The 24,649-nt window shown below is 46.9% G+C and overlaps 1 protein-coding gene across 1 annotated transcript in view; it reads left to right on the top strand.

Annotated features, from left to right (window-relative positions):
- Nucleotides 1-20,260, top strand: part of LOC306738490 (nuclear factor 1 X-type-like) — a 66,187-nt gene extending 45,927 nt beyond the window's left edge. Inside the window, exons 2-12 of the mRNA XM_079220348.1 lie at nt 1,931-1,993; nt 2,324-2,398; nt 2,491-2,614; nt 3,063-3,098; nt 3,474-3,601; nt 4,597-4,671; nt 8,971-9,099; nt 13,047-13,216; nt 14,804-14,951; nt 17,167-17,255; nt 20,134-20,260. Of these exons, the coding sequence (XP_079076474.1) occupies nt 1,931-1,993; nt 2,324-2,398; nt 2,491-2,614; nt 3,063-3,098; nt 3,474-3,601; nt 4,597-4,671; nt 8,971-9,099; nt 13,047-13,216; nt 14,804-14,951; nt 17,167-17,255; nt 20,134-20,148 (1,052 nt within the window). The 3' untranslated portion in view covers nt 20,149-20,260. The remainder of the gene's footprint in view (nt 1-1,930; nt 1,994-2,323; nt 2,399-2,490; nt 2,615-3,062; nt 3,099-3,473; nt 3,602-4,596; nt 4,672-8,970; nt 9,100-13,046; nt 13,217-14,803; nt 14,952-17,166; nt 17,256-20,133) is intronic.
- The last annotated feature ends 4,389 nt before the right edge of the window (nt 20,261-24,649 follow it).

Below are 24,649 nucleotides of genomic sequence, written 5' to 3'. Positions count from 1 at the left end.
GTTCCCTGCAAGTTAGGCATTGGACTCAGATGTCTCTCCAGCATACTGCACGTACAGTATGGGCGCTGTGTGTCTACCCAGTGCATGTAAGGTGTGAGAAATGGGGTGTTTACAATATTGTAGAGCCCTGTGGTGAAATACTACATGATGGCAAAAGGTCCAGTGAAGTCAGGTTGTTTTTCTCAACAGCTTTCATTGGCCATCATATATGTTTACTCTTGAGTGTGTACCTCAGTGTTTGTCCACGTAGGAGTGTGTGTGTGAGAGAGAGAGAGAGAGAGAGAGAGAGAGAGTGTATGTGTGTGTGTGAGTGTTTGAATGTGTCTGGGTGCGTGCGCGTCGGGTGCGCAGCCTCGTATGTTTGGAGTGAGTGCCGTCAGTTAGCTGGAATGTGGCGCTACCGCCAATGCTAAGATGGCTGCCAAGCTCTAAGATGGCTGCCAGGATTACACCCAGCCAGTGAGAGAGACGGGAGAGGAGCGGGAGATTCTGCATGAAAAGAGAGGGGGAAAAAAGAAGCCCTCTTTCATTTTCTGCGCTTTCTTTCTGTCTTTCTTTCTTCCATTCTCGCTCTCGTCCGTCTCGCCCCTCTCTCTCTCTCTCTCTGTGGATAAGCAGTGCCTCGTAGGCAGCGAGACAGGTCTGTTATTGTTTCTGCTCAGTAATCTGTGGCTTAGTGTGGCTGCAAGGCAAGTGCTGCTGGCAGGAGTCTGTGTGCTCTGTTATCACCTACAGCCTGCAGATAAACACCTCCTTTCGCTAGCTTGCTAGCTAGCCGCAGCCTAGCTAGGCCTGAATGGCTGGCGAGTAGCACAACCCCCCCGCCGCCACACCGGGCCCGGAAAGGGAGCGCGCTCTTTCTCACCGACCCGTGTCACGTGGTCACAAATACAGAGGAAGCACAAACCAACCGCCCGGCCTGTGTTGCATATCCATAAACATACATGCGTACACACGTTGTGACATCTTCTTTTTCCACATCCCGGACAAGAATGCACCGTCTTCAGACCGACTTTTCTCAGCACTCGTGTTACAAAAGCCTCCTCTCGCACCCTCCTACTTCAGCCTGCAGCTCCTCCAGGTCTAATTGTGGCCCTTTGTTGCCAAGACTTGGCGTGTTTGTGTCTGCACATGTGAGTGCTTTCGTCGACCAGTCATAACAGGTGTGTGTGTGTATATGTGTGTGTGTGTGTGTGTTTGTGCAGATGCATCTGTGTGTGTGCGTGCATGTGTTTGTGTTACTCTGCTGTCATTTGATCCCAAGAGTAAGAGTTTCGCCTCAGCTCAAACAGACTCCCAGCCAGGACTGGCGTGGTCAGCCTTCACACAGGGTGTGTGTGTCTGTGTGTGTGTGTGTGTGTGTGTGTGCGGGTGCATGTGTCCTCCCCATGCAAGGATTACAACATGTATTAAAGGAAGAAACAAAAATTAAAGAAACAGCTTGAAAGAGACGGTTGTGTGGGTGTGTGTTCATGTATGTGTGCAAGGTGCTCTGTTTGCGCAGACAAAATCCCTACCAGAAAGAAGGTATTAAATAGGATTAGGGCGAGGATATGATTGCGTAGTTCGATACTAAATAGCAGCACACTGTAAAATCATTGCACCTTAAGTCAGAGGCGGCAAAGGGAGACGGGAGAGAACGCTCTTAGATACAAGACTGTCACACAAAAATGCGTGAATTCACACACAGGCACGCTCACAAGATGTATATCATACTCCAGCACATACTGCGAGTCCCTCTTATTTCCTCTCACACCTCAAATATCAGTCTTGGCAGCATGGATACATATACACAGCTATGATTCACAGAGACATTGTACACTTACCAGTATGTTTTTCATACTTTTTTTATATTTTCTTTTCGTTGCACACAAACCGGATCCTAACCATGTGGCTCTTTCTCTTCTCTCCTCTCCCCGTTTCTGTGCAGAATCCGGACAATCAGACAGCTCCAGCCAACAGGGGGACACAGACATCAAACCACCGCCCAATGGTAGGCACACACACACACACACACACACACACAGATCTATGTCCAAACATTGTCAAATCAGCATACCAGAATTGATTCCATCATGCTTATCAGTCTTAACATATTCCAATTATGGATCCAATTAGCACACACACTCTCACAGATGTTGATCCACAAACATAGTTGCAGATGGTCGCCCTCTCAAAGGGATGTGATTCTCCGGGTTTCTTCCCATTTTTATTTATTTTTTGTCTTTATTTGAAACACAATTCCATTGAATTTCTGATATTGTGTTTTTCTCCAAAGCTTTTTGTCTGTCTGTAAGTCCTGATCGCCTACTCTTCTGCACAGGGCACCTGAGTTTCCAGGACTGCTTCGTCACCTCAGGGGTGTGGAACGTGGCAGAGCTTGTCAGAGTGTCGCAGAGTAAGTGAAAAAAGAGCGGCAGCAGCAAAACAACCACAACACCCACAGTGTATACACGTCTTAACTCTTTCTTTTCTTTCTCTCCCTCTCAGCACCCGTGGCCACGGCGTCAGGCCCTAACTTCTCATTGGCTGACCTGGACAGCAGTCCCAGCTACTACAACATCAACCAGGTGGCTCTGGGCCGACGCTCCCTCACCTCCCCTCCTTCCACCAGGTACACAGCCCCGACTCAGGCAGCAGAGGCACAATGTCCGCCATTAGCCCAGTCTAGAGACCATGTGGCAGTAGCGGTGCTACCTTGGTATGTGATTCGCTGTGAAGCCAAGGGCAGGCTGGAGGGAAGTGTGAAATCACAGTAATATCTGCCAACCGTATATCGCTTCGTACCGCAAGGACGACTTTACTGGCAAGGAAAGTGCCCCGTTTCATTGAGCTTCCTCGCTATAAATGGCATCTAGTGCCACAGTCCACTCCCAGTCTTGGAATCTGTCCTGAACCTCTTCATATATATGTGTGTGTGTGTGTGTGTGTGTGTGTCTCCCTGTTAGCCGCACTCCTCGTTATGAATGTGCGATGGCTCTTTCTGCTATTTCCTCATTTGTGTCTCTTTCTTAACTTGTCTCTTTCTCTCTTCTTACCTCTGTCGTCTGCCGTCACTTTAGGTCTGAGGTGGAGTTGTACGCAAACCTTCCACGGAGGTAGTTATAAACACTTACAAACTAATGAGCCACGCACAGAAAACACACACACAGATAAAGAGATAGAGTCTTCCTGTGTGGCTGTCTCTGCTTCCTAACTTTTCTTTTAATTTCCTCCTCCTTCATTCGGAGTTTCTCATTCTGTATCTGTTCTTTACGAGAGTTGCATCATTTCCGCTAAGACGCAAAGCCTCTTGAAACGCTAAAGTGCTTGTTTGTCTGATTGCTTTTAAGTTAGCAGTTCTGCAAGGTATTTTATCCTTGATCCATACATTCCCTGCCGTGACACATTGAAAAGAAAGTCATGCCTCCTCTCCCCCCTCTCTTTCTTCCTCCCACCTCTCCTCCCCGCTCCAAACATCCTCCCTGCCTCAGCTCCAACAAGAGGAAGTCGTTAGACGACAGTGAGCTGGAGAGCCCCACGGATGATGTCTTCTACCCTGGACGCTCGCCTGCTGCCAGCTCCTCCCAGTCCAGTGCATGGCCCAACGACATGGATGCAGGTACCCCACCCACCCCCCTTTATTCCAGCCCCACAGCTACTAAGCAAGCATCATGAAACATTTTCACACTAACCACCACCAATGTCCAAACTGATGCCTCCATCTGACTTGGTCTCTTCTCCACACTCTCTACCTCATCACCTGATTAACACCCCTCTACCTCAGTCCGACTCTTCTACACCTTAAAGACGCAGCGACACCTGAGACTGCAGCTCCTAGACACCAAAGAGAGACTCACTAACTTTGTTGAGGAACACAAACATGAGGAGTGTTTTATATATTTAATATTAAAAAGGGGTGACATTGGTTGACTATTGGTCACAGCGTCTAGCACTATGAAGAACAAGCAAATTGAAGTAGTTTAAACATAGAGACTTGAACTATAATATATTTGTATTTATATTATACTCTAATATATTTCTCAGATTTGTTTCCCACTGATTGGTATAGTCTTTCTCTCCACCAACATGTTTTTAAATGATAGTGTTTTTTGGTTCCATTTTTTAACACTCTTACTATAACCTCAGAAAATGTAATTCATCATGGAAGAATAGTGCTAAACGCTTGCTGCCAACTAGCTGCAGACATCGGGGCGATGAATGCCAAGATGCATCAAGGATGAAGCAGCAGCTTACAGCAGCCTGTATTAAGGCTTTGTGTCGTGTCTCCTTTGTTTTAGCCGTAACCACTATACCTCTGTGATTCAGCTTGTTGGACATTACCATCTTTATTCTACTTCCTCAGTAATCCTACCTCACCCCAAACAACCCAATAACTCCAAGAGAAATAAAAACCCTCTATTGTTCACTTCCTTATTCCCAATTTCACATTTACTCATCCTCAAAGCCATAATCCCACATCCAGTTTACCTGATATTGTGTCAATCATCAGTCATCCACTCATCACACACAAATGCTCTTTACTCTCATTTCCTCTCAGGCTCTCTCTGTCTGTCTTTCCCCCTCATTGTTAACAATACCCTTCTCCACTTTCAGTGCAGCACCATTTGGCGAGTGTGCAGGAGAGGAAGATAAAACATGAAAACGATGGCGTGCAGTTTCCTTACCATGGTTAGAACAACATTGATTACATTCACTTGACATATTTGCTATTTATCAGCCTTTTTGTTGCTCTGTCATTCCTCTGTGTGTGTGTGTATGTATATATATATACATATATATATATATATATATATATATATATATATATATATATATATATATATATATATATGTATATATATATATATGTATATATATATATATATATATATATATATATATATATATATGTATATGTATATATATATATATATATATATATATGTATATGTATATATATATATATATATATATATATATGTTTATGTGTGAGTTGTATGATGTCTGTGGTAAGGACAATGGTTCCATCCCACAAAATGGGACTACAGTATATTTGTGTCATCATATCAGTGTGTTTCCTTGTTATCAGATGGATTTCATTGCTGCTGATCTAAAATGTCATTTCCTGTGACGTGCAGTCAAGGATTATCCCGTTCCGGCTTTACGTTCTGTGTTTCACACAAGGCTACACCTTAGGCTTCATCCCCTCCCAGCGGCGTTTGATTGACAGATGTCACCAGACCAACACCAACAGGCATATTCACACGCTGTGCCCATTCTGCACTTGCGTACCAACAGACCCCCGCCCTCACACACACACACACACTGCTACTCACACACTTCTAACCTCCCACGTGTGCAGACGTTCGCACATAGAAGCACATGCTTATCGTGCTGCCCACCCCTGCAGGTGTTCAGGTGCCTGCCTTGCCTCCTCCATCCCTCTGTCGTTCCATCCCTCCCATGCTTCAAATCCCTCATTAAGACGCTTACCGTCTGTGGATCAGAGGTGTAAAACCCTTCCTCCTGTTCCCCAGCTCTCCCTTCAACCCTCCATCCCCGTCTCCCTGCTGTCTAATTGAAAACGTGTAGAGCAGGAGGGACCCTGGGGGTGAGGAGGGGGGTAGGAAACATGTCGGGAGAGAGAAGGAGGAGAGAGAAGCAGAAAGCAGGCGAGTGGGAGGTGAGAGAAGGAAGAGAGGACGACTTTAGCGTACTCGAATAGTGATAGCTAATGAGAGAGAAGGGTTATCAGGATGTGAACTAGAGGAGCCAAAAGCCATGGTTAGGTTTTGCCCCAGTCTACTCTCACTCGAGCCTCAGCGGCTGCTCTCCTGCTCCCGCTCCACTTAGCTGTAAATGTAATTAAGAGGCTGCTCATCAGAGCCACAACAGAGGCTGCTGCACGCCTTAGCGCACCAGAGCCTCATCTTTTTTTCTCCCACTCTCTCTCTCTTCCTCGCTGTGCGTGTGCACCACCCCCTTACTCTCCAAAGTGCACCGCACACAGACGCGTGCACCTCCTAATGAGTTTGGCAAATAGAGGTGTGCAATAGCGTGCAGATCTGGACCCTTTACCCAATTAATTTACAAAAATCCAAGCGAAAAATTAGGAAGCGAAAAGCTTTTGTAATTATCAGCCGTTTCTCTTTTTTCATTTCGTGAGGGGTTGGATACATTGTTTTTTTTTTTTACAGTAGCTAGCGCAAAACACGGTCCACGCCCGAGAGAAACCAAAGAGAAAGGGGGAGATGGAGGAATGGAGCGAGTAGAGAGTGTGTGATTTTGAAACGGTGTGTATCCGATTTTTTCTCCCCAAATTATCCCACCTGCCACAGGCAACGCTCATGTGGGAATTCCCCTCCAAGTGGGGGGTATGTAAACAAGCAAGCACAAACATACACACAAGCGCACATACAAACAAACCAAGGGGCTTCGGAAAAAATAAATAATCAGACAACACACTCACACAGGTGTGCCTCGCCGTCTGTCCACAGCACTCCTCCCCTTACTCCCTCCATAAGCAACAACACACACACACACACACGCTGATGTATGAAGACGCGTCTATACGTAGGAATCACACAAAAGCAGAAATACACGTGACACATTTTTGCACACATATCTCACGGCGCACACAGCTGAAGCCCGGTCCCAGATGGTGTTTCCGTGTGTGTGTAGCCTTGGGATCCGTGAGGATGCTGGAGACATCTGCTCCACAGGGGCTGGAAGAGGGGTGGGGGAGGTTAGCCGAGGCAAAACGAAACAACCAGGATTTCATATTAGTTCCAAATGATTGTGAAATTTCCCTGAGACACCAGAGACACGCGGTGGTGGTGGGGGGGGCTTTTCTTGGTGCTTTGAGTTAAATGGTACAGGCCCGTAGAGGGATACGGCTGGACGTGCATATGTGCTTTAAATCACCGGGGAGAGGAGAATTCCCTGACTTTCCCCTACTTGTCCACTATCTCCTGTCTTTTCCAACTGTGTGTGTGTGTGTGTGTGTGTGTGTGTGTGTGTGTGTGTGTGTGTGTGTCTGCATCTGCGTCTGTGTGTGCTTCAGAGGCGCATCTGGTGGCAGGCCTGTTAGTGCAAAGAGACAGAAGGGTCATCCTGGGAGCGCTTGATTGGTTGCCAGTGAAATACTAAGGCTTGCCAGGAGAGGAAACAGTGCAGTTGTGGCACACACACACACACACACACACACACACACACACACACCAGATCAGACCATTGCAGAGTCTCTGAAGCGTCGAAATACTGTCTTCCACATTCCCCTCGGTGTTAGTGACTACAACGTCCTATATATACAGATGTCAATCTCCATCTGATCTCCTCTGTTTCTCCTGCCTCTGATTTCTATACTTCAGATCCATTTTATACTTCCAAATTAAAAGCGCATAACTGCCTCTCTGAAACCATGACTGTTTTAATCTGTACGGTTCTGGTTTCTTACACTCTCCCAGCTCGCTCCCCTCCAGTGCCTCTCGCTGCTTAAGTCTCTGCAGACTGCTCTTATTTCCAGCCTTGCTCCCACCACTGTGACAGTGTCATAGCAATCACCGCTAACTGTTGGTGTCAGAAGTGGGATCGGGGTTGTCTTCATGCTTGGAATCTGACTGACAGTACAATACGCCCCCAGACTCCCGCTACAGTGGGGAGAGAGAAAAAAAGAGAGAAATATATGTCTGCAAAAGACATAAATGGTTCACACATATTCACTCCCACCTGCTTGAGACTTAACTCTTTCACACAGGGAGGGAAGGTTTTACACGCCCCCACACTCCCATAGACTTTCACACGTCTCCAGCTGGAGAACTGAGGAGGAATCATATTTAATGCCTTGTTTGATGCGGAGGGGTCCACGGAAATAGACTACAAAACAACAGTCTAAAATAAAAATGAAAAAAAAAAAGTTCAAAAAGAGAACATTATCACATCACTCACTTAGAAGATTAGAGGACAAGTTAATGGGAAAGATGTTTTATTTTTGTTTCATCAGTGAAATGTAGTTGTGTTGTAAGGGTTTTTGTGATGGGACACGTGCTTGTGCTTTCCAGCGTGTTCAGACGTCGAGTGTGTGAGCGAGTGTGTGTGTGTGTGTGTGTGTGAGCAAGAGATAATAACCATATTTAACATCTTATGACATTCCAATTTCATACATGTCGTCAGAGCAACGCATTGAAAAACAAGACTGCTGCTGCATTTTTCACAGGTTCTGCTTTGCTCCCTCGCTCCCTCGCATATTTTCATGTCTCCCACGTCCTTCTCGCCTCTCTCTCCCTCTCCCTCTGTCTCCTCTCTCCGTCCGTCTGCTTGTCTTTCGCACTCAGCAGCTGCCGTGTCCATACTGTACAGTGTGTGCTATTTCTGAATGAAGCCTTCTTCTCGTGCAGCCAGCCCCGTGAGCTGCACTGAAGCCAGACCACAACTCGCTGACTGTGGCTGTACGGTGGCCACGCTCACACACAGGCAGCCTGCAGTTGGCACCTGACAGAGAGAAAGAGATGAGACAGAAAAAAACATACAGTGGCACAGAGAGGTTTTTATAGCGACAGATGTGCTTTGGACCAGATTCAGATTGGCTTTTGATATTTCTTCCCCCCTTTTTCTTTTGAAGACATGCAAGCTAGGATTTGATATATTGCGTATTGAGTCTAATGCTGGGAGTTGGGAGTCCTACAGTTTATCTCTGAATGACTTACGACAGCCTCGAGTCCTCTGATTGACTCATTGAAACTAATGAGAGTGAACGGCCAACAGCCGAAAGCACAGGGATTAATGCACTGCCATCAACCGATAGACAATCAGAAAATCATGATTGTTCAAGTCCCCTTCAACAAAAAAATCAAAAAGATATATATATATATATTTTAGGGAAGCCAATAAAAGAAGCAACAATTTGTTGATTAAAACCACCTCTCTCTTTTCCCTCCCTCTCCCCCCCCACCCACTTTTTTTGTTGATCCCATTTTTTTTTTTCGCCAGGACTGTCCTCGCCTGGTTCACTTAAGAAGCCGGGGAAGTTTGATTTCAACGCCCTGACTTCCCAGACGAGGTCCCCCCGCATGGCGTTCACACACCACCCGCTGCCTGTGCTGGCAGGAGTGAGACCAGGTGAGAGCCCTGCCATGAACCCAACAGCCTCGACCCCCCTTTTGTGATCTGAGAAAGAGAGAGAAGGAAAGGGAGTGTCAAACGTGATACCAGATGCCATATTTACACCCCCCAAACTCCTCTGGAAAAGCAAAGAAATTGGACAACCGCTTGCCTGAAAATAAAAGCCCTAAACATAATTGCTGAGAAAGCAAAAATACAACTTTTAAAATCCGCCATTTGCAACTGCTGAGAAGCAGTTTGCCCGCAGAGTTCCACCTGTCCAGTGTTACTGCTATCATCATGGCTTGGCATACAATTTCTCTCTCTCTCTTTCAGCCTCTCTCAATCCATCCATTTTTGTTTTACCATTATCTTTGTGCCTTTGTGTTTAATATTGTCATTGCATGGTACCATCGCTGCATCCATGCCTTTGTGACTGATTTGCCTCACGTCTTACTGCTTCATGCATCCATTGTAATGTTCTTGTTCAGTTCTTGCATTTAAACTGACAATGCTGTTTATTCTCATGTAATGCACTTGACTGGTTGTGCTCATTTACCAAATGGAGCTGTAGGCACACTATATAGCTACAATTATTCAGTAAGAAGACAAAACCTGTGTCTGTGTGTGTGTCTGTGTGTGTGTCCTTCGCATATCTCCAGAACCGTTCATCAGATCTGCTTGACACTTTGGTGTTTTGCTTGGGACCCCGTTGAGGGCCTTGTCGAGTTTGGTGCAATTTGGACTCGACATGAACACACTTTGGATGAGTGATGAGCAGCGCTGTGTGTAGCAGCATTTGGTTTGCAGCGGGGTTCACAGGTCAAGCTCCTCGCCACGTCCAGGACCGGGAGCCAAGCAATCGGTTGACCCCTCTCACCGTGACGTCGATCATTGTTTGGTTGACTTCGATTTGAAGCCTGAAGTTTGGCATCTTCACCGTCGCCATTTTGTTTTTTTTGCCGTCGCCATCTTGCAAGAAGCAGAAGTGACACAAGAGGGTGGAGCTGAGTGTAAGCAAATGCTGACTAGGCGACCAAAAATGCTCTACTTAACTTTCACAATGTGAAAGGGTTAAAGGTTGCCCCGCCCTAAAGCAAACCCTGCCTTATGGTCTATTTTACTTTAAATTCGACCATAATCTACGAAATGAACATCATGCTGTATTGAAGAAGACTTGAAACTAGAGATTGAGACATGAACTCATGTTTACTGGGGAAATGTTCAATACAATCGGACCTCTTTTTGCAACCAGAGGAGTCGCCCCCTGCTGGCTATTATAAAGCATTAGTTTAGGGCACTTCAACTTTGATATGTTGCTGCCTGGCTATAAGCAGCAATGCCGGGAGCCAAGCAGTAGATCTGCTCTGAACGGGCAATGCACCAGTGAGATCAAAAACCTTGGAGATAGCTACCCCTACTCTGTATTATATACGTAAGAAGAAGACATCAGACAACCAGTAGATCTTAATTAGGGTTCTTCGCAGTGCCTCTGTTTGTGTGTGTGTGTGTCGGTCGGATGCATCCCTTGCCGTCTTTCTTTTGTTCTTCAAAAGATGTCTTTGGTCGGTTTTCTCCAGAGACTATTTAGCAAATACAGATTTGAGAAATGAGTATGAAGAAGTGACAGAGATTGAACCCACAGTGCAGCGGTGGGTAGACGTATTTAAGTATCCTGCAGCGTTTCCAAGGTCTTGTTTCATGAGAGCCATTAAGGGCAAGTTGTCCTCATAAGAGCTTTTGGGTCCTACAGGATAACCGACATGGTTTCTCCATCTCCAGTCAGAGAATTCCCAAAGTCTCCAAGATCTCAAGTTTGCCAACAAGTCCCTGCAGGCTGGTCTCACTTTTCAAAGGAATGACGATGTCCTCCCCTCTCTATCTCTCGCTCTCATTCCATGTGTGATGGTTTGGTCCAGAGCCAAACCAGACCTACCATGTAAAGGTCATTTGGACTCATTGCCCTCCGCGTTGAAACATATTGAATTTAACTTGCGGAGCTCCCCACAGTATATTTATATAATGTAGTCCGGGCCGGATCTCGCGGCGTTAAGCTTTGTTGTTCATCTGCACGGAGCGGTCCTTTCGCCCTCTGGAGAATCCCAAAACACCAGATTGAATTTTGCACTTAAATAAATTTCTAAAATTTGAAGAAGGAAAAAAAAAAGGTGTGAGGGACCGGCTCGGGTTTCTTTGTTCCCCCGACTAACTTCTCACACTCTCCAAACTGTGCGTGTGGACTGTTGGCTGAGGGGTTTTCATGTAACAGAGAGGCTGTAATGAGACAGTGTTTAGAGAGCACGTATGGGTGCATTTGTGCACACGCACCCACAGAGATACGCGCGTACACTTACACTCTGCTGGAGGACTCTCTGTGCTAAAATGGCTGCCGTCCAAATGGAATGTCCCTCGGAGGCCTTGGTTCTATAAAGAGACTGGAGGATGATGGGAGGGAGGGAAGCGGAGAGCGATGAAAAGAGAAATGGGGGTAGACAGAGCGGGTGCGGGGGGGGTGGAAGAAGCAGTTAGCAATCACGGCGTGCCTCGGATGGAGCCGAGCTGCTTGCTGTTGTGCTGTGGGTCTGGTGAGTGTGGGTGTTCAGGAGTAAGGACTGGATGGTTTATGTCCTGTTTTTGGCTCCGGACGGACGTGGAGAGCTGCCAGATTGACTGTTGTCTGATTATACTAGTCTGGAGAGTCCGCCATTGTGACAGTGATTACACACACTCTCTCACACACACACACACTTATTTACGTGCATAGACACAGACATAGCAGCGAGTTCAGACGGACAGGCTCCCAAAAAAAATAATAAAACAAACTCAGACACAGACAGAGATGCAGAAGATTTGCACACAACAAGACGGGAACGCCAAAACAGCGAAAGTTTGAACAAACCGGCGCTCAGACACTTAGTGAGTGCAGCGGACACAAGAGATGGAAGGTGACAGACATAATCACAGATGCTTGTTCGCCAGGCTCCCCTCACCTAGCAGCTTGCCTCTTTTGGTTTGGTGTGCCAAATTGCCAAAGCCATAGAATCTCAGCAGACAAGACAGACAGTGGAGCCTAGTGTGTGTGTGTGTGTGTGTGTGTGTGTGTGTGTGTGGTTGGCTGGCTGACTAATGTCTCTGAGAGGCGTTTTGTGGTCGGTTGGGAGCAGAGGGGAGATTCTCTCTCAAGCTTCAAACTACTGGGCAGAACCGCACAGCAAGGATATGCTGCTGATTGATTACACGTCACCGACAAGCAATAAAACAAAAGTGGAAAAACCCAGTGTGTGTGTGTGTGTGTGTGTGTGTGTGTGTGTGTGTGTGTGTGTGTGTGTGTGTGTGTGTGTGTGTGTAGCTCTGTTGTACCCCAGTGGTTTGTGTGTGTGCGTTTGAGAGAGAAATGGAGAGGGAGCAGAAGGCAGAAAATACTGTAACACACTCTAGCGTGTGTGTGTGTGTGTGTGTGTGTGTGTGTGTGTGTGTGTGTGTGTGTGTGTGTGTGTGTGCCAGGCTTACCAGAGGTACAGAGAAATCTAGTGGGCTGATTTATAAAATGAATGGGACCAGATGTTGCCCAATAGCCAGGGATAATGCCTGTCATTTGTAAGCAGGAACAGCTTCAGTCAGTCAGCCACAAGAGAATGTCACAGCGATTTCCGATGTTGTGACAACAATAGGCCGAAGCGGCAACCTGGTCTTTGATGCCAGCTGCGTCGGCGCTTGGTTAAAACATATGCATGTCTTATATTCCGTCATAGGTGTGCATGTTAATCTGAGATCATAGTGTGCAGAGTGTTATGTATTCAACATCTGTTCTGTGTTTTTAGTATAGGAAAAAACAATAGGATGACCTGAGCCTCATTGTGTGTTTTTTTTTTCTTCCTCTCCTGGTTTCTTGTCTCCTCGCTCTTCCTCCTCTCTTTTACCATCACTGTTTCCTATCCCCTTTTTTTCCCACCCTTCCTCCTCAGGGAGTCCCCGGGCCTCAGCCTCAGCCCTGCACTTCCCCTCCTCCTCCATCATCCAGCAGTCCAGCCCGTACTTCACCCACCCCACCATACGCTACCACCACCACCAGGACCCGCTTAAGGAGTTTGTGCAGTTCGTGTGCACCGACGGCTCAGGGCAGCCCAGCGCACAGGTGAGTGCTCTGTGGGGTCAGCACAGGAGGGAGGGGGAGGGGAGAGCGGTGCAAAGTTAACTCTGATAAGTTAGTTTATCTGGGAGAACACGAGAAAACATCCCGACTGCTCACAGACGGAGCGCTGCGTCCTTGTTTGTAAGACATCCGTGTGCAACAAGGTCATGTGACCCTTGACCTCGGAATCGAGATATCTTTATGAAGTGAAGCAACTTCGCCAAGGAAGAGGAAAATGTTTTTTAGGGCAAATCCATCAAAAGGAGGAGGCAGCCAAATGTGCTTCAAGAAAATAAAAAAAACTCCTCTGCAGAAAACTAAGGGAGCCAAACCACATTTGACTTGGCTCCATATCACGCAGCACCGACTCCCACAGCGAGGCAGGAGAAGATGCAGTTATGTTCAGGTTGAAAATATCAAGGGGAAAGCTCTTTTTGGGCTCTGGGCAGACAGGTCATGTATGGCCTGGTGAGACTGGTGTGTAGACGGACAGCTTAAGCACTGTTTGGAGAGTTGAGTATCCGTGGAGGGAAACTCAAGCAGACATTTAAGACTCCTGGAGGGTTCCGGTAGCCGTTTAACAAGCCCTCACTGACCCGCCGCCATCGTGAGTGATGTCCCTTCACTCTAAAGACGCTCTTCTCTCCAGGGGCAGGTCTTTGCCCGGGCTCCATTGCGATCTGTAACAGTTTCCTCTGCACGACGCATGGTGGAAGTATCAGTAACAGAATCACATTTATCTGAAAGTGGCATACCATGACAGACATCCGAGTGCCGAGGGGAGTTTAATAGTGATCAAACATCCACGAGTCAAGCAGCAGACGCTTGTGATTGGCTGAGGAGGAAACTAACTGCGGAAGCGGTTCCTGGGCCTCTTTGAGGTGTTGTGAGACATCAGTGAAGGGAGGTGCCCCCATTGATGGTGACATGCCAGTGTCATCCGCTTAATGAAAGTCCAGCATTATTTCCACGCACATGCGCTCAGGTGGCAGTACTGTAAACCTCTACTGTGAACGTGGCCTTCTGAGCAACTATGAAACCACACGTCAGGCCCTTTTCATGTCCGATGATCCTCTGTTCTCATTACTTCACACACTAAAGACACCTTAGGATTTGTGAAATTGCACACTGACACTCTCTCTCACACACAGACACACACACACACACACGTTTGTCATTGCTGATGTCCCCTTCTTTTTTTTAATTCTTACATTACACTGTAATAACATTCCTTGTGGACAACTCCATTTTTCTTTCCCTTTCGTGTGTTGACAAAGTTCATAACTTTTCCGCATCTTATTTAACTCACTATTTCCAAGCAGATTGCTATATTATTTTTTAATATGCGAGTTTGCTGACCTCTCTTGTCCCCGTGTGCGAGCAGCCGCGTGTGTTTCGGCCTGTCTGAGCGTGCTTAAGAAGACTTGTGTGGACACTGTGGACATCTGTCTATATATGAGTGTACATTGAGACTGTGTGTGTGTGTGTGTGTGTGTGTGGGTGTGTGTGTGTGTGGGTGTGTGTGGCTCCCTGTGCACTGTATATTCTTGGGCTGTGTCATGCTCACCTGTCTGTATGGTCCGTCTGCAGCCTAATGGAGGTGGCCAGAGCAAAATGCCGGGCTCCTTCCTGCTGCCCCCGCCGCCCCCGGTGGCGCGCCCTGTGCCCCTCCCCATGCCCGACTCTAAAATCATCAGCACGCCTACTGACGGCGGACTCAGCTCGCCCGCATCTCCGTGTAAGTCACCCCCTCCCCACTCCTACTACCTTCCACAAAACCCCCCATTACTGCCCCGGTCTCCCCACGGACTTCAGTCCGAGCCGATTTTAGCCTCCACTAGATTGGTCAGCTCTTGGCTGGCAGCTAATTTGTCCTCCGTTCCAAGCAATAGCACATCGAGCTTGTTAGACTGGAACCAACGTACGCCATCCTAGAAGTCCCAGTATTGATGTGCAGTGCGGCTACATTTGGCCTTTTCTCTGTAATCGTGTCACTCCGGTCTGGGACTTCTAGGATGACCGCTGTAGTTTTTCATAGTCTAGCTGGCAGTCTGCGTGCAGTAAGGCTGCAGGCTGCTCGGTCAGACCCTCAGCAGCCCCAGGAGCTTCACTCCGATATCCTCCATCACCTTATGGACTTACTGTACTGTACTGTACTGTACTGTACGAGGCAGAAGCCACGCCTCTGCCAAACCAGAGATCCTCTTTCAAGCTCTTCTGCATCTCTCGCTCTGAAGTTCAGTCTTCTTTTCTCTCTTTGCAAAACCTCCTGAGCTACTTTCCTCCATCCCCCCTTCTCTCTCCTAAAAAAGTATTTTTTATTCTCTCTCTCTCTCTCTCTCTCTCTCTCTCTCTGGTGTTCGGTTTCCTGTAAGCACCACAAGAGGCAGTGTAGTCTCTCTCCCTTCTTTCTGATGTGTTGTGTAGTTTGTGTGAGCAGAGCAGGGCCCTGTAGCCGCGAGCCTTTGATCAGCGCAGACTTTGCATGTCTGTCCGTGTCAGCGGCAACACAATCTACCCCCTTCTCTCATTTCTTTTTTCTTTTTTTTTGCTTTCTTTATTTGATATATTCTCCTATCCTCCTTTCTATGTTTCTTTTTTCCCCCCTTTATTTCTCTCTTTTTTCTTTTTTTAAGGGAACAAAATTAGGGCAGTTGGCGTGGACTCCAAAAAAAAACAAAAAACCCCATCATGCCCCACTTTACCCACCCAATCCCCTCGCCACTTTCACACAAATCTCACAACAATTAAAAAATTGAGAACAACAAAAAACATGGAAATCACAGAACGACCCAATCTCTCTCAAACATGAATGATCAAATCAAACGTGTCTAATTAGCGCGATGCTGGGGGAGCGGGAGAGAGGAGTGTCACCGGGGAGCGGCGAGGCGTTGGCGGGTCCCAGACAGGTGCGGTGCGAGAGTCGGGCCGCGGGAGAGGCACACCGAGAGGGGCACTGGACGGAGCGACCGGGGGCACGTCCTCCTCCTTTTGTTTTGACTTTCTTCTCCTCTTCCTGTCCTATCAACCTTTCCTCCCCCTCCCCACACCCCCTCCTCCCCTCCCTTCCAACTCTCTCAAGATTATTATTTATTTATATGAACTTCAATATAAATAAATATCGCTCTCTCTCTCCGTCCTCTCTTCTCATTCCAGTGACTGTTATCACTGTGTTTTTTTTATTATTTCTTTTTTTTTACCCCCCCCACCCCCCACACTCTAATTTTTGTCTCTTGATTCTCAAGATAATCGTTAATTACGCTCATAAAAGGACACACATGCATTATGGCACACTCACCCTCACTCATGCATCAGCTTCCAGCCCTGTCACCCCCACACATCCCCATGCCCTCGACCTCAAGTTGAGTCACGCACAGCAAAAGTTCCACTCAGCCGCCACGTTGGAGTCCAAGTGATTACAACTGCCCTAAATTTGATCCTGCGGCATCCCTGAATGGTGTCACTTTGTAGGCACGGTGCTCCTCTCAACCCATTAAACCCAAATGGAGCATTGGTTACCACTGGTGATGAATACGGTTCCTCCATCGGACACCCTATTATTAAGCCCACTGTGAATGATTACGGAGACTTACTACTGAGGCTGCTGAGGAGCTGTGACGCGCAGCGCAGCCAGATTCTTCATGTTAGCGCTAATCATAACAGACTGAACATCCCCTTGTTGACAACAGATTAAACGGTTAAGTGAAGGATAATAACAATAAACCTGCCCACAAAATGAAACTAAACCTCCCATGTGAATAACGGGGCCTCAGTATCCCTGACCCTTTCCCAGTAGTAATCCTTTGACAGTGATTTGTAGTCCTAGTCTGAGCAGATTGATTATATTAAATACATATAGATAACGAGGATGAGAGCATCAAATTCTACTTTGAGCTCGGTGTGTATGTGTGTGGGTAAAAAGCATGTACACACTTGTCTCTCTCTGTTTATAGCATACTCCACGCCAGGCTCCACAGCTCCCAACCGGTTTGTCGGCATCGGAACACGGGACAACTTTCTGAATATCCCCCAGCAGACTCAGGTACCCCGCCAACCTCCCTCATTTAATTAACATTCTCACATCCTCCTCCTCTTGTTTTTGTGTCCTTTTTTTCTTCCCTTTTTTGTTTTCGCTCATCACCCTCTCCATTGCTGTCGGCATCTCCGGGTTCGCAGAGACAAGCATGTGATTCAGAGGCAGTACTCAGACAGCGGCTCTGCATCGGCAACCTTCTGCCCATGGTGGCGCTGTCGTTCATAACTGCATCGTTAAGCTAAATTATTATTAGTATTTTGGCAAGCAAATCCTAACTCAAAAGTCCATTTTCCAGAGCTTTCAAACCCATTACACGGTCTTCGTCGGTGGATTGAATGAACTAAGTTTTGAATGGAGATTGACGTTGACGTGCTATGAGGAGGAGATGTTGCGCTTGCAGGTCAAATGATTCATGAGATGCATGAACTGAGCAGACGCTGTGTGTCGTGGTAGAAAGCCAAAGAAAAAGCACGTGGACCTTGAGATGGGATTGTTTTGTCAAACTAATCCAAGGTGAAGAATAAACCTTGATAGCTTATAGCTTTTCATGCAAAATATCCTTTGTGAAAATGTTGTGCTTGTTTGAGTTGACATTGCACTGTACTCCACACCACCATATTTAAATATATATATAATTATACATCTTAATAATATAACGATTACAGAGGAATATGATAATAGCTCAGAGGAAACAAATATATCTCCTTGCCCATCAACTGTTTGCAAGCCTCCGCCTGCATTGACACAACGTAAAGGCCTTTAGTTTCAGTATTGGTTTACAGTGTCTGCACCACAGTGGTTTCCCCACAGTGAATGCAAGCAGTGCCAGTTAGTTTCAGCTCCAGCAGCGTTGATTTATCTCTGCTCGGCCCCACAGTGTGTATTCGTGCAGTGTGTGAGGCCGGTAGTGAACTACATTGTGGTTTGGGGCTTTGGCTGCGCTCTGCCACTGGGCTGCAGTGTCTTGGGCCTCCTCCATCACCAACACAACTTTTCTCATTAGGGGCTAACCGCACCTGCCTGCAGCCAACTCGGCTCTCCTGTCCTCCCCACACATGGAAACAATCTGCATTCCTCCTCGGAGCAGCTCCCTCCCTCCCGCTCCCCTCGTGCATCAGCAGCCCACCCGCCCTCCCTCTCGCTCTCTCCTGCTGCTCCCTCTAGTATTTTCGAGATCCCCACCTGCACCACTCTCCCACAGATGTAGACCTGGCACCAAGGGGACATCTAAACACCATCCAAATGTGCGCGAGCGCGTATGCTCACACGCACGCTCCCAACTCTGTGCCAAAGCTCTTGCCCCTCGTTTTCCCCCCTAACAGGGCTTTTTACAACGGCTTACATCTGCTCCGAACGCGCCTTATACCCTGCTATTGCTCATCAAATGTCCACTTTGAGCATTTCTGCCGGGTGTGTGGCACGCACAGCGAGAACCTGGGCGCTGGTATCGACTCGCCTTCAGTTAGCTGAGCCTAGTAGGTCAGTAACAGCACCAGCCAGAGTGAGTAACAGAGGTCTGTGCCTCTCCTGCTGCTCTCTGGCATATGGAGAGGTTCAGACGGCGGCCCTGCCAGCCCGCCTTCGCCGCCTGCTAGCCAACTAGCCAAGACGGAGGGAGAGTCTTCCCACTGCTGTCAGGAAGGACGAGACGCAGAGGAAAAGCTGGTCTGAGGAGCTCTCTGGTGGCGAGACCTCAGCCATGCAGGAAGAGAACACAAAGTAGGAGGGAAAAAAGAGTTAGTTGAAGCTCGCTGCACTCCACAGTCACGTCCCGGCTGTCTGGTTGCCCGCAGCAACCAGACATGATGTCATAGGCAGTTGAACTTGGACTTGAGGGTGGGGGGTGGAGAGGGGGGGGGGGCACTTTCCGCTGCCAAGGATTACACTGGGAGAGCCGGAGTAAGAGAGGGAGAGGAAAAGAGAAGGGGGTTAAGGGAAGTCTGAGCCAGGAGGAGGAGGACTTATCCACCAACACCAAAGAATCATGGGTAGGAAGGAGGGAGGCAGAGGTGGCGGAGGATAGACCGGAGGTCGAGGGGGGTGAGAACTCTCCCCGGCTTTGCTAGAATGGGGGACAACAGAGAGTTTGCTGTTAAAGGTGGGCTGATCCGGGGCCGAGGCCCTGTGGAATGTCAGCGGCAGCCAGAAGCACTCGGCCTGTGCCAAAGCCTCCACTCGGCCCTCTTATCAAACCGGGAAACCGGATCCCCGGAGGAGCTGCCCTCAATAGCTTTACAGTGTAGCCCGAGACCACTCGGGGCCCACGGAGCAGAGACATATTAGCGGGATCGCCTTACATGTAAACCGGCAGCGCATGACAGCAGCTCTAGTCCCCGTGTTCGCTCACTGGAAAGCCTTTCAGTCACACACACACAAAACGCTGCCCTAATGCTATTTGTAGCTCACAAACAACACAAGTGTTCTTAAAGAGTGAAACGCCAGAGTCAGCCCTCTTGAAAAACAGCACGCGGTGGAGTCCAGGTAACTTTTTTCGACACTGTTCGGGACAGCTGAGCTCAGCCAGCGCTGTAAGTGTGGGAGAGAGGAGGCGAAGATGGCCACCTAGTGGAGGAAGGACCAATTAGCAGCCTCGACTTTGCTAAACCTCGGCGCATTGCTCCTGGTTGTGAGCTGTTCAACCTGGACGGTTTTTAATGTTTTGTTTTTAGAGGTCTGAAGAGGTAAAATCACCCAGGAACGTATCAGAGATGATGGTTGTTCTGTGTAGAAGTATGACTGGAGTTCACTGTGTAAGATGCTGTTCATACCTCACACCTTTTCACGCTCTGTCTCCCTGCTTTATTCACATCAATAGCTCACATCTAAAAGACATCTGCTGATGCCGTTTGAAGTCTAATCTCTTCTTTTCTCTTCTCCTCCACAGTCCTGGTTCCTCTGACAAGGCCTCTCTGAATCAAGAGCTAAAATTGCGTCATGAAAATTGGAAATTTGAAACACAAACACGTCACCTCTGATTAAGAACTGACTGCTGACACTAAAAGGTCTTTCTCTCTAGCCAACACTATTCAAAGTACTACTACAGACCCAAGAGGACTCCCAACCCAACACGATTTGGACAGGAACGTTCGCCCTTTGTGCAGAAGGCTTCAATGAGATTGAGTGGACAGACTCAGAATGCAAGGAAGAGGAGGAACTGTCTCTCACACACACACACACACACACACACACACCACCACCAAACGTCAGAAAGGAAACACAATACGGCAACCTGACAAATGACCAATCATTCATTTGTTGTTTCTTTTTTTTTTTTATAATTTCTTTTTTTTTTCTTCATTTTGTTGTCTCCACATTGAAACTCCATGCATTGGCTGGGAGATCCAAAACAAACAAACAAACAAAAAAGTAGTGGTAAGCGGTGAAGTCGGATGTGCGCGTTGATCAAGACCATGTAAATTTGCACGCCTCCATCTCTGTGCTTTTCCCATCTGACCCACCGCCGCCCAAACCCGGAGCTCAGCGCCGCCCGGGGTTCGGACCGCCGGCCGCCAGCCGCCACGCTCTCGCCGCTTCCTCCGCTCGGCCCTGAGCCTCTTCTAATTTCCGATTGGCCAATCACGGTGACACCATCCGATGGTGTGACGTATATGCACTAAGTGGCTGGTCTTTGTTTACCTGTCAAAAGTATCAGGGCGTCCTGCTGCGGGAGAAGCGGCGGCCGCGAGGCGAGCGCCAGCGATCATAACACTAACGCCACGTGTGCTCGGTCGTCCCCCTCACCTATGCACTATTAATTTTCGATAAGGGACGAACGGTATTGCACATCGATGGTCAGACGAGCGATTAGAGAAGCGAGAAGGCCCTGAGACACACACACACACACACACACACACACATGCACGCTTGCAGACAGCACATCGACATTATCATCTTATTACTCATTAACATGGAATTTACTTTACAGTTATGCACACGCAGCATCGGCTTCATATTATCGGCTTTCATTTAGTTTGTAGGTGTTTTCTTACGAATTCGCCTTTTTTTTGCTTCTTTTTTTTGGTGGATTTGGTTTTGGTTTTCGTCTCACTTGGATTGTTTTAAGCTTCTCTTGCATGTCATAACACTTTTTGTTTTCTTCTGTAGTTTGCAGTAATACGTTAAGTATTCGGGTTTTCAGCGAATCAGTAACAGCAGTTTCTCAAATCTCTCGCGTATGGACAGCACAGTAACAACAGCTCATCACATGCAGCCCTTGCATTGCTTCACCTTGTATCCCAGAGAACTACACACACACACACACACACACACACACGCACACGCACACAGTGACAACCTGACATAAAACAATAAAGGGAAGCCTTTATATTTGGTTCTCCAGACTGCCTTTGTTAATGGTTTTTCATTCATTAAGATTTGTCTTTTTTTTCCTTTCAATTTGAGATATATGTTGTTGTTTTTCTACGTCAATGTTCACATTTGAAATTTGCGATCGGTATCATTCTCACCACGAAACAATCCACCAAAAGCCGACGTCACAAAATAACTGGACTGCCGAGCTGTTGGTTCTATTTTGCAGGGATAGCGAACAGGGCTGCTTCTCAGCCGCTCTAGTAACATTAGCTCTATGTACTAAAACCATATATCAAGACTATAACAATATATGAAAGTGCCTCTGTATTCCCTTCATGCAATTAGTAATAAACTTCAGGTTCTCTTCCCACGTATAAGCTGAAGCTACGGGGATGGTAGCGGTGCTGCTTGTGGAAACCATCGGCCGAGGACAGATCTTTATAGAGGACTGCAAACCTTTTCTTTTTTTTGTAAAGACAGAGAGAGAGAGAGAGATCTTATACATATATATTTATGATATATGCTCCTTTTTATCTTTTACTACATGAGCTGGTTGGCAGTCTAGTTATTTTCTGAACTCTCACCGCCCCCTCCTCACACACACACACACACACACATACACACACACACATCCCGATTCAGTAACATCAGCTTACTGTCGCCCGTACGAATCAAACGACACACGCCATCGCCACCTGCAGCGGAGCATCATAACGACTAGATGAACATGTCAAAAAAAATCGACAGTAGGTTTGAAGAAAAAAAAAAAGTGTTTGTTTTTTGATGGAAAGTATTATTATTGAAAAATATGTGTCGATTGAGCCACGTGCAATGCATTGGGTAGATCATTGTGTTTGTCTGTTAGAGATTTTTAAGAAAGCTAAGAGAAAAGAGAAAAAAAATGTATTTGTTTCAAAGTCCGTAAGCTCCGGGACTCTAAACCAGGGAGCCATGGAAAATCCTAGTCTTTGTAAGTTTGGGGGTATTTGTTTTTATTTCCTTTGTCTCTTTTTTATGTTTTGTGTGTAATCAATTGTTTATAAAAATGTGGGAGGGCTGAAGAAAAAAAAAATTCTACACAACTTGGGGGAAAAAAAATTCTCTATCAGATAAAATCTGGTACATTCAGAGCTATTGTACATGAATGGTAATGAACAAAAATAACAGACCATTTAGGAAACAGCATTACTCCTCTCTATTTTTATTCTTCTTCTATTTGTATAGAGTTGGGGGAGAGGTTCCTATTCCTTCAGGTTGTGACACAAAAGGCATTTTGGTTCAACCTTTAGAGAGAGAGAAAAACCAGAAACACTTCAGATGACTTTCCCGTGCACTGCCTGAAACTCACCAGCAAAAAAAACCTCCCAATTTAACTCATTTCTATCTCATGCTTTGGCATGAATAAGTCCTGACCAGACCTCTTTTATTCCCATGATCATGCTTCTGAATCTAGAGCTGGGTAGAAACCCAGCAGGTTGCATTGAGACCCACATGCCATGGAAAGAGTGATAACAAAAACATATAAAAGTAGCTTAAAAATCCGGAAGAATGCGACTGAAAGCATTTCTGAAACAAGGTGAGCCTCTCCCCTGATCCACCCCTCCTCTGTAAATGACTCTTATAGTGCTTGTGCTGTAGTGTATAGTTTCCCAGCAGTTAAAGGTTGTCCCTTAAAAGTGCCTTTTGTTCACAGACTCCATTTTGTAATCCAGATCGCTCCCCCTCCTTTTTTCTTTTTCTTTTTCGACCGGCTCCGAGGTAACCGGTCGCCCCTGAGTGCCGGAGGAGGCGAGAGGTCAGCGCTCAGGGACGACTCTTTATTTCCTCCGGCCTTCGAAATGAATCCCCTCCATTGTACCGCCCCTATATCCTCTCTTCCTTTTCAACGCCGCATACACACACACACACACACACACACATGTGTATGTGTGTATACATCTAGTACAAAAGGAAACTGGTGTGAATTAGTTCTTTACTTTTTATTGATAAATGACAAAAAAAAAACTTTTTGAAAAGGCAAAAAAACTTGTTCTTGTTCAGCTCTTGCTTTTTTCTTCCCCTCTGTCTCCGCTCTCTGTTTTCTCTTAGACACTGGAGTAGTCTGTAACTGTGTGTCCGTCACTCTCCGTCTCTCTCTCTCTCCCTCTCTCTTTCTGTCTCTCTCTCTCTCTCTCTCTCCCGCCCTCTCCGCTGTCGTGGGAGGGCCGGAGAAAAAAAAAATTATTGCCGAAAAAACTTTTGTCTGAGCAGAATGCAGTTAGCTCACATGTTATTCTTGTCTGTATGCTTCACATTGTATTACCATACCCATCTTCTTCAGCTTCTCCATTCAACAGCTAATGTAAGTGAACAAATTACGCTGACGGGCTTTTGGGGGTGTCCTTGGGTGGGTTATGAAAAAGGACGACCGGGGTTTTGGGTTGAGGAGGTTTAGACGGACTGCTTCAGGATGTTGGAAAGGGGGCTGCTTCGACTAGGATAAGAGTTCTGTTTTAGCTATTTATTTTTTGGCTTTGTTTTATCCCCCCCTCTTTTTTTTGTTTGGTTTCCTTTTAATTTGGATTTCTTTTTCATATTTGCTATCAGGGTATGCTGTCGTTTAGGCCCTCCTCGAGGACGCCTTTGGACTGTAATTGAAAGCTACAAGCACCTTATAACCGGACTTGTCCTGCAGGAGGCTGAGCGAGGGGGAGGGAGGGAGGGAGGGAGGGAGGGTGCATTTCCAGGACATATCCACATCCATTTAAACCAATCTTATAAAGTGAAGTATTATTGTTCTCGGCCCAGCAGTATTATCCACTTACAACACACCAACCAGATCGATAAAAAGGCCAGCGTGAACCTGATCCCTCGGATATTTGAGGAATCAGGGAAGTCCCTCCATTAGCCTCCTCTGACCCCCTCATGCCGGACTGCTCCGTGTCTGTTCTGTTGTTCATTTTGTTCCTTTGGTCTTCTTAAGCGTGTATGGTTATCGGTGTAATAGGCAGCACCCTAGGCCCCCTGACCCCCAGCTCTTCTACGCCTGTCTAACGCCCTCAGTGCAGCACCACTTCTTTGTGAGAACACCCCCAGAGCTCTAGGTGAAA

The sequence above is a fragment of the Taurulus bubalis genome (genome assembly GCF_910589615.1).
Source record: "Taurulus bubalis genome assembly, chromosome: 6".
In the NCBI taxonomy this organism is placed as follows: domain Eukaryota; kingdom Metazoa; phylum Chordata; class Actinopteri; order Perciformes; family Cottidae; genus Taurulus; species Taurulus bubalis.
This window is presented reverse-complemented; position numbering and strand designations above follow the sequence as displayed.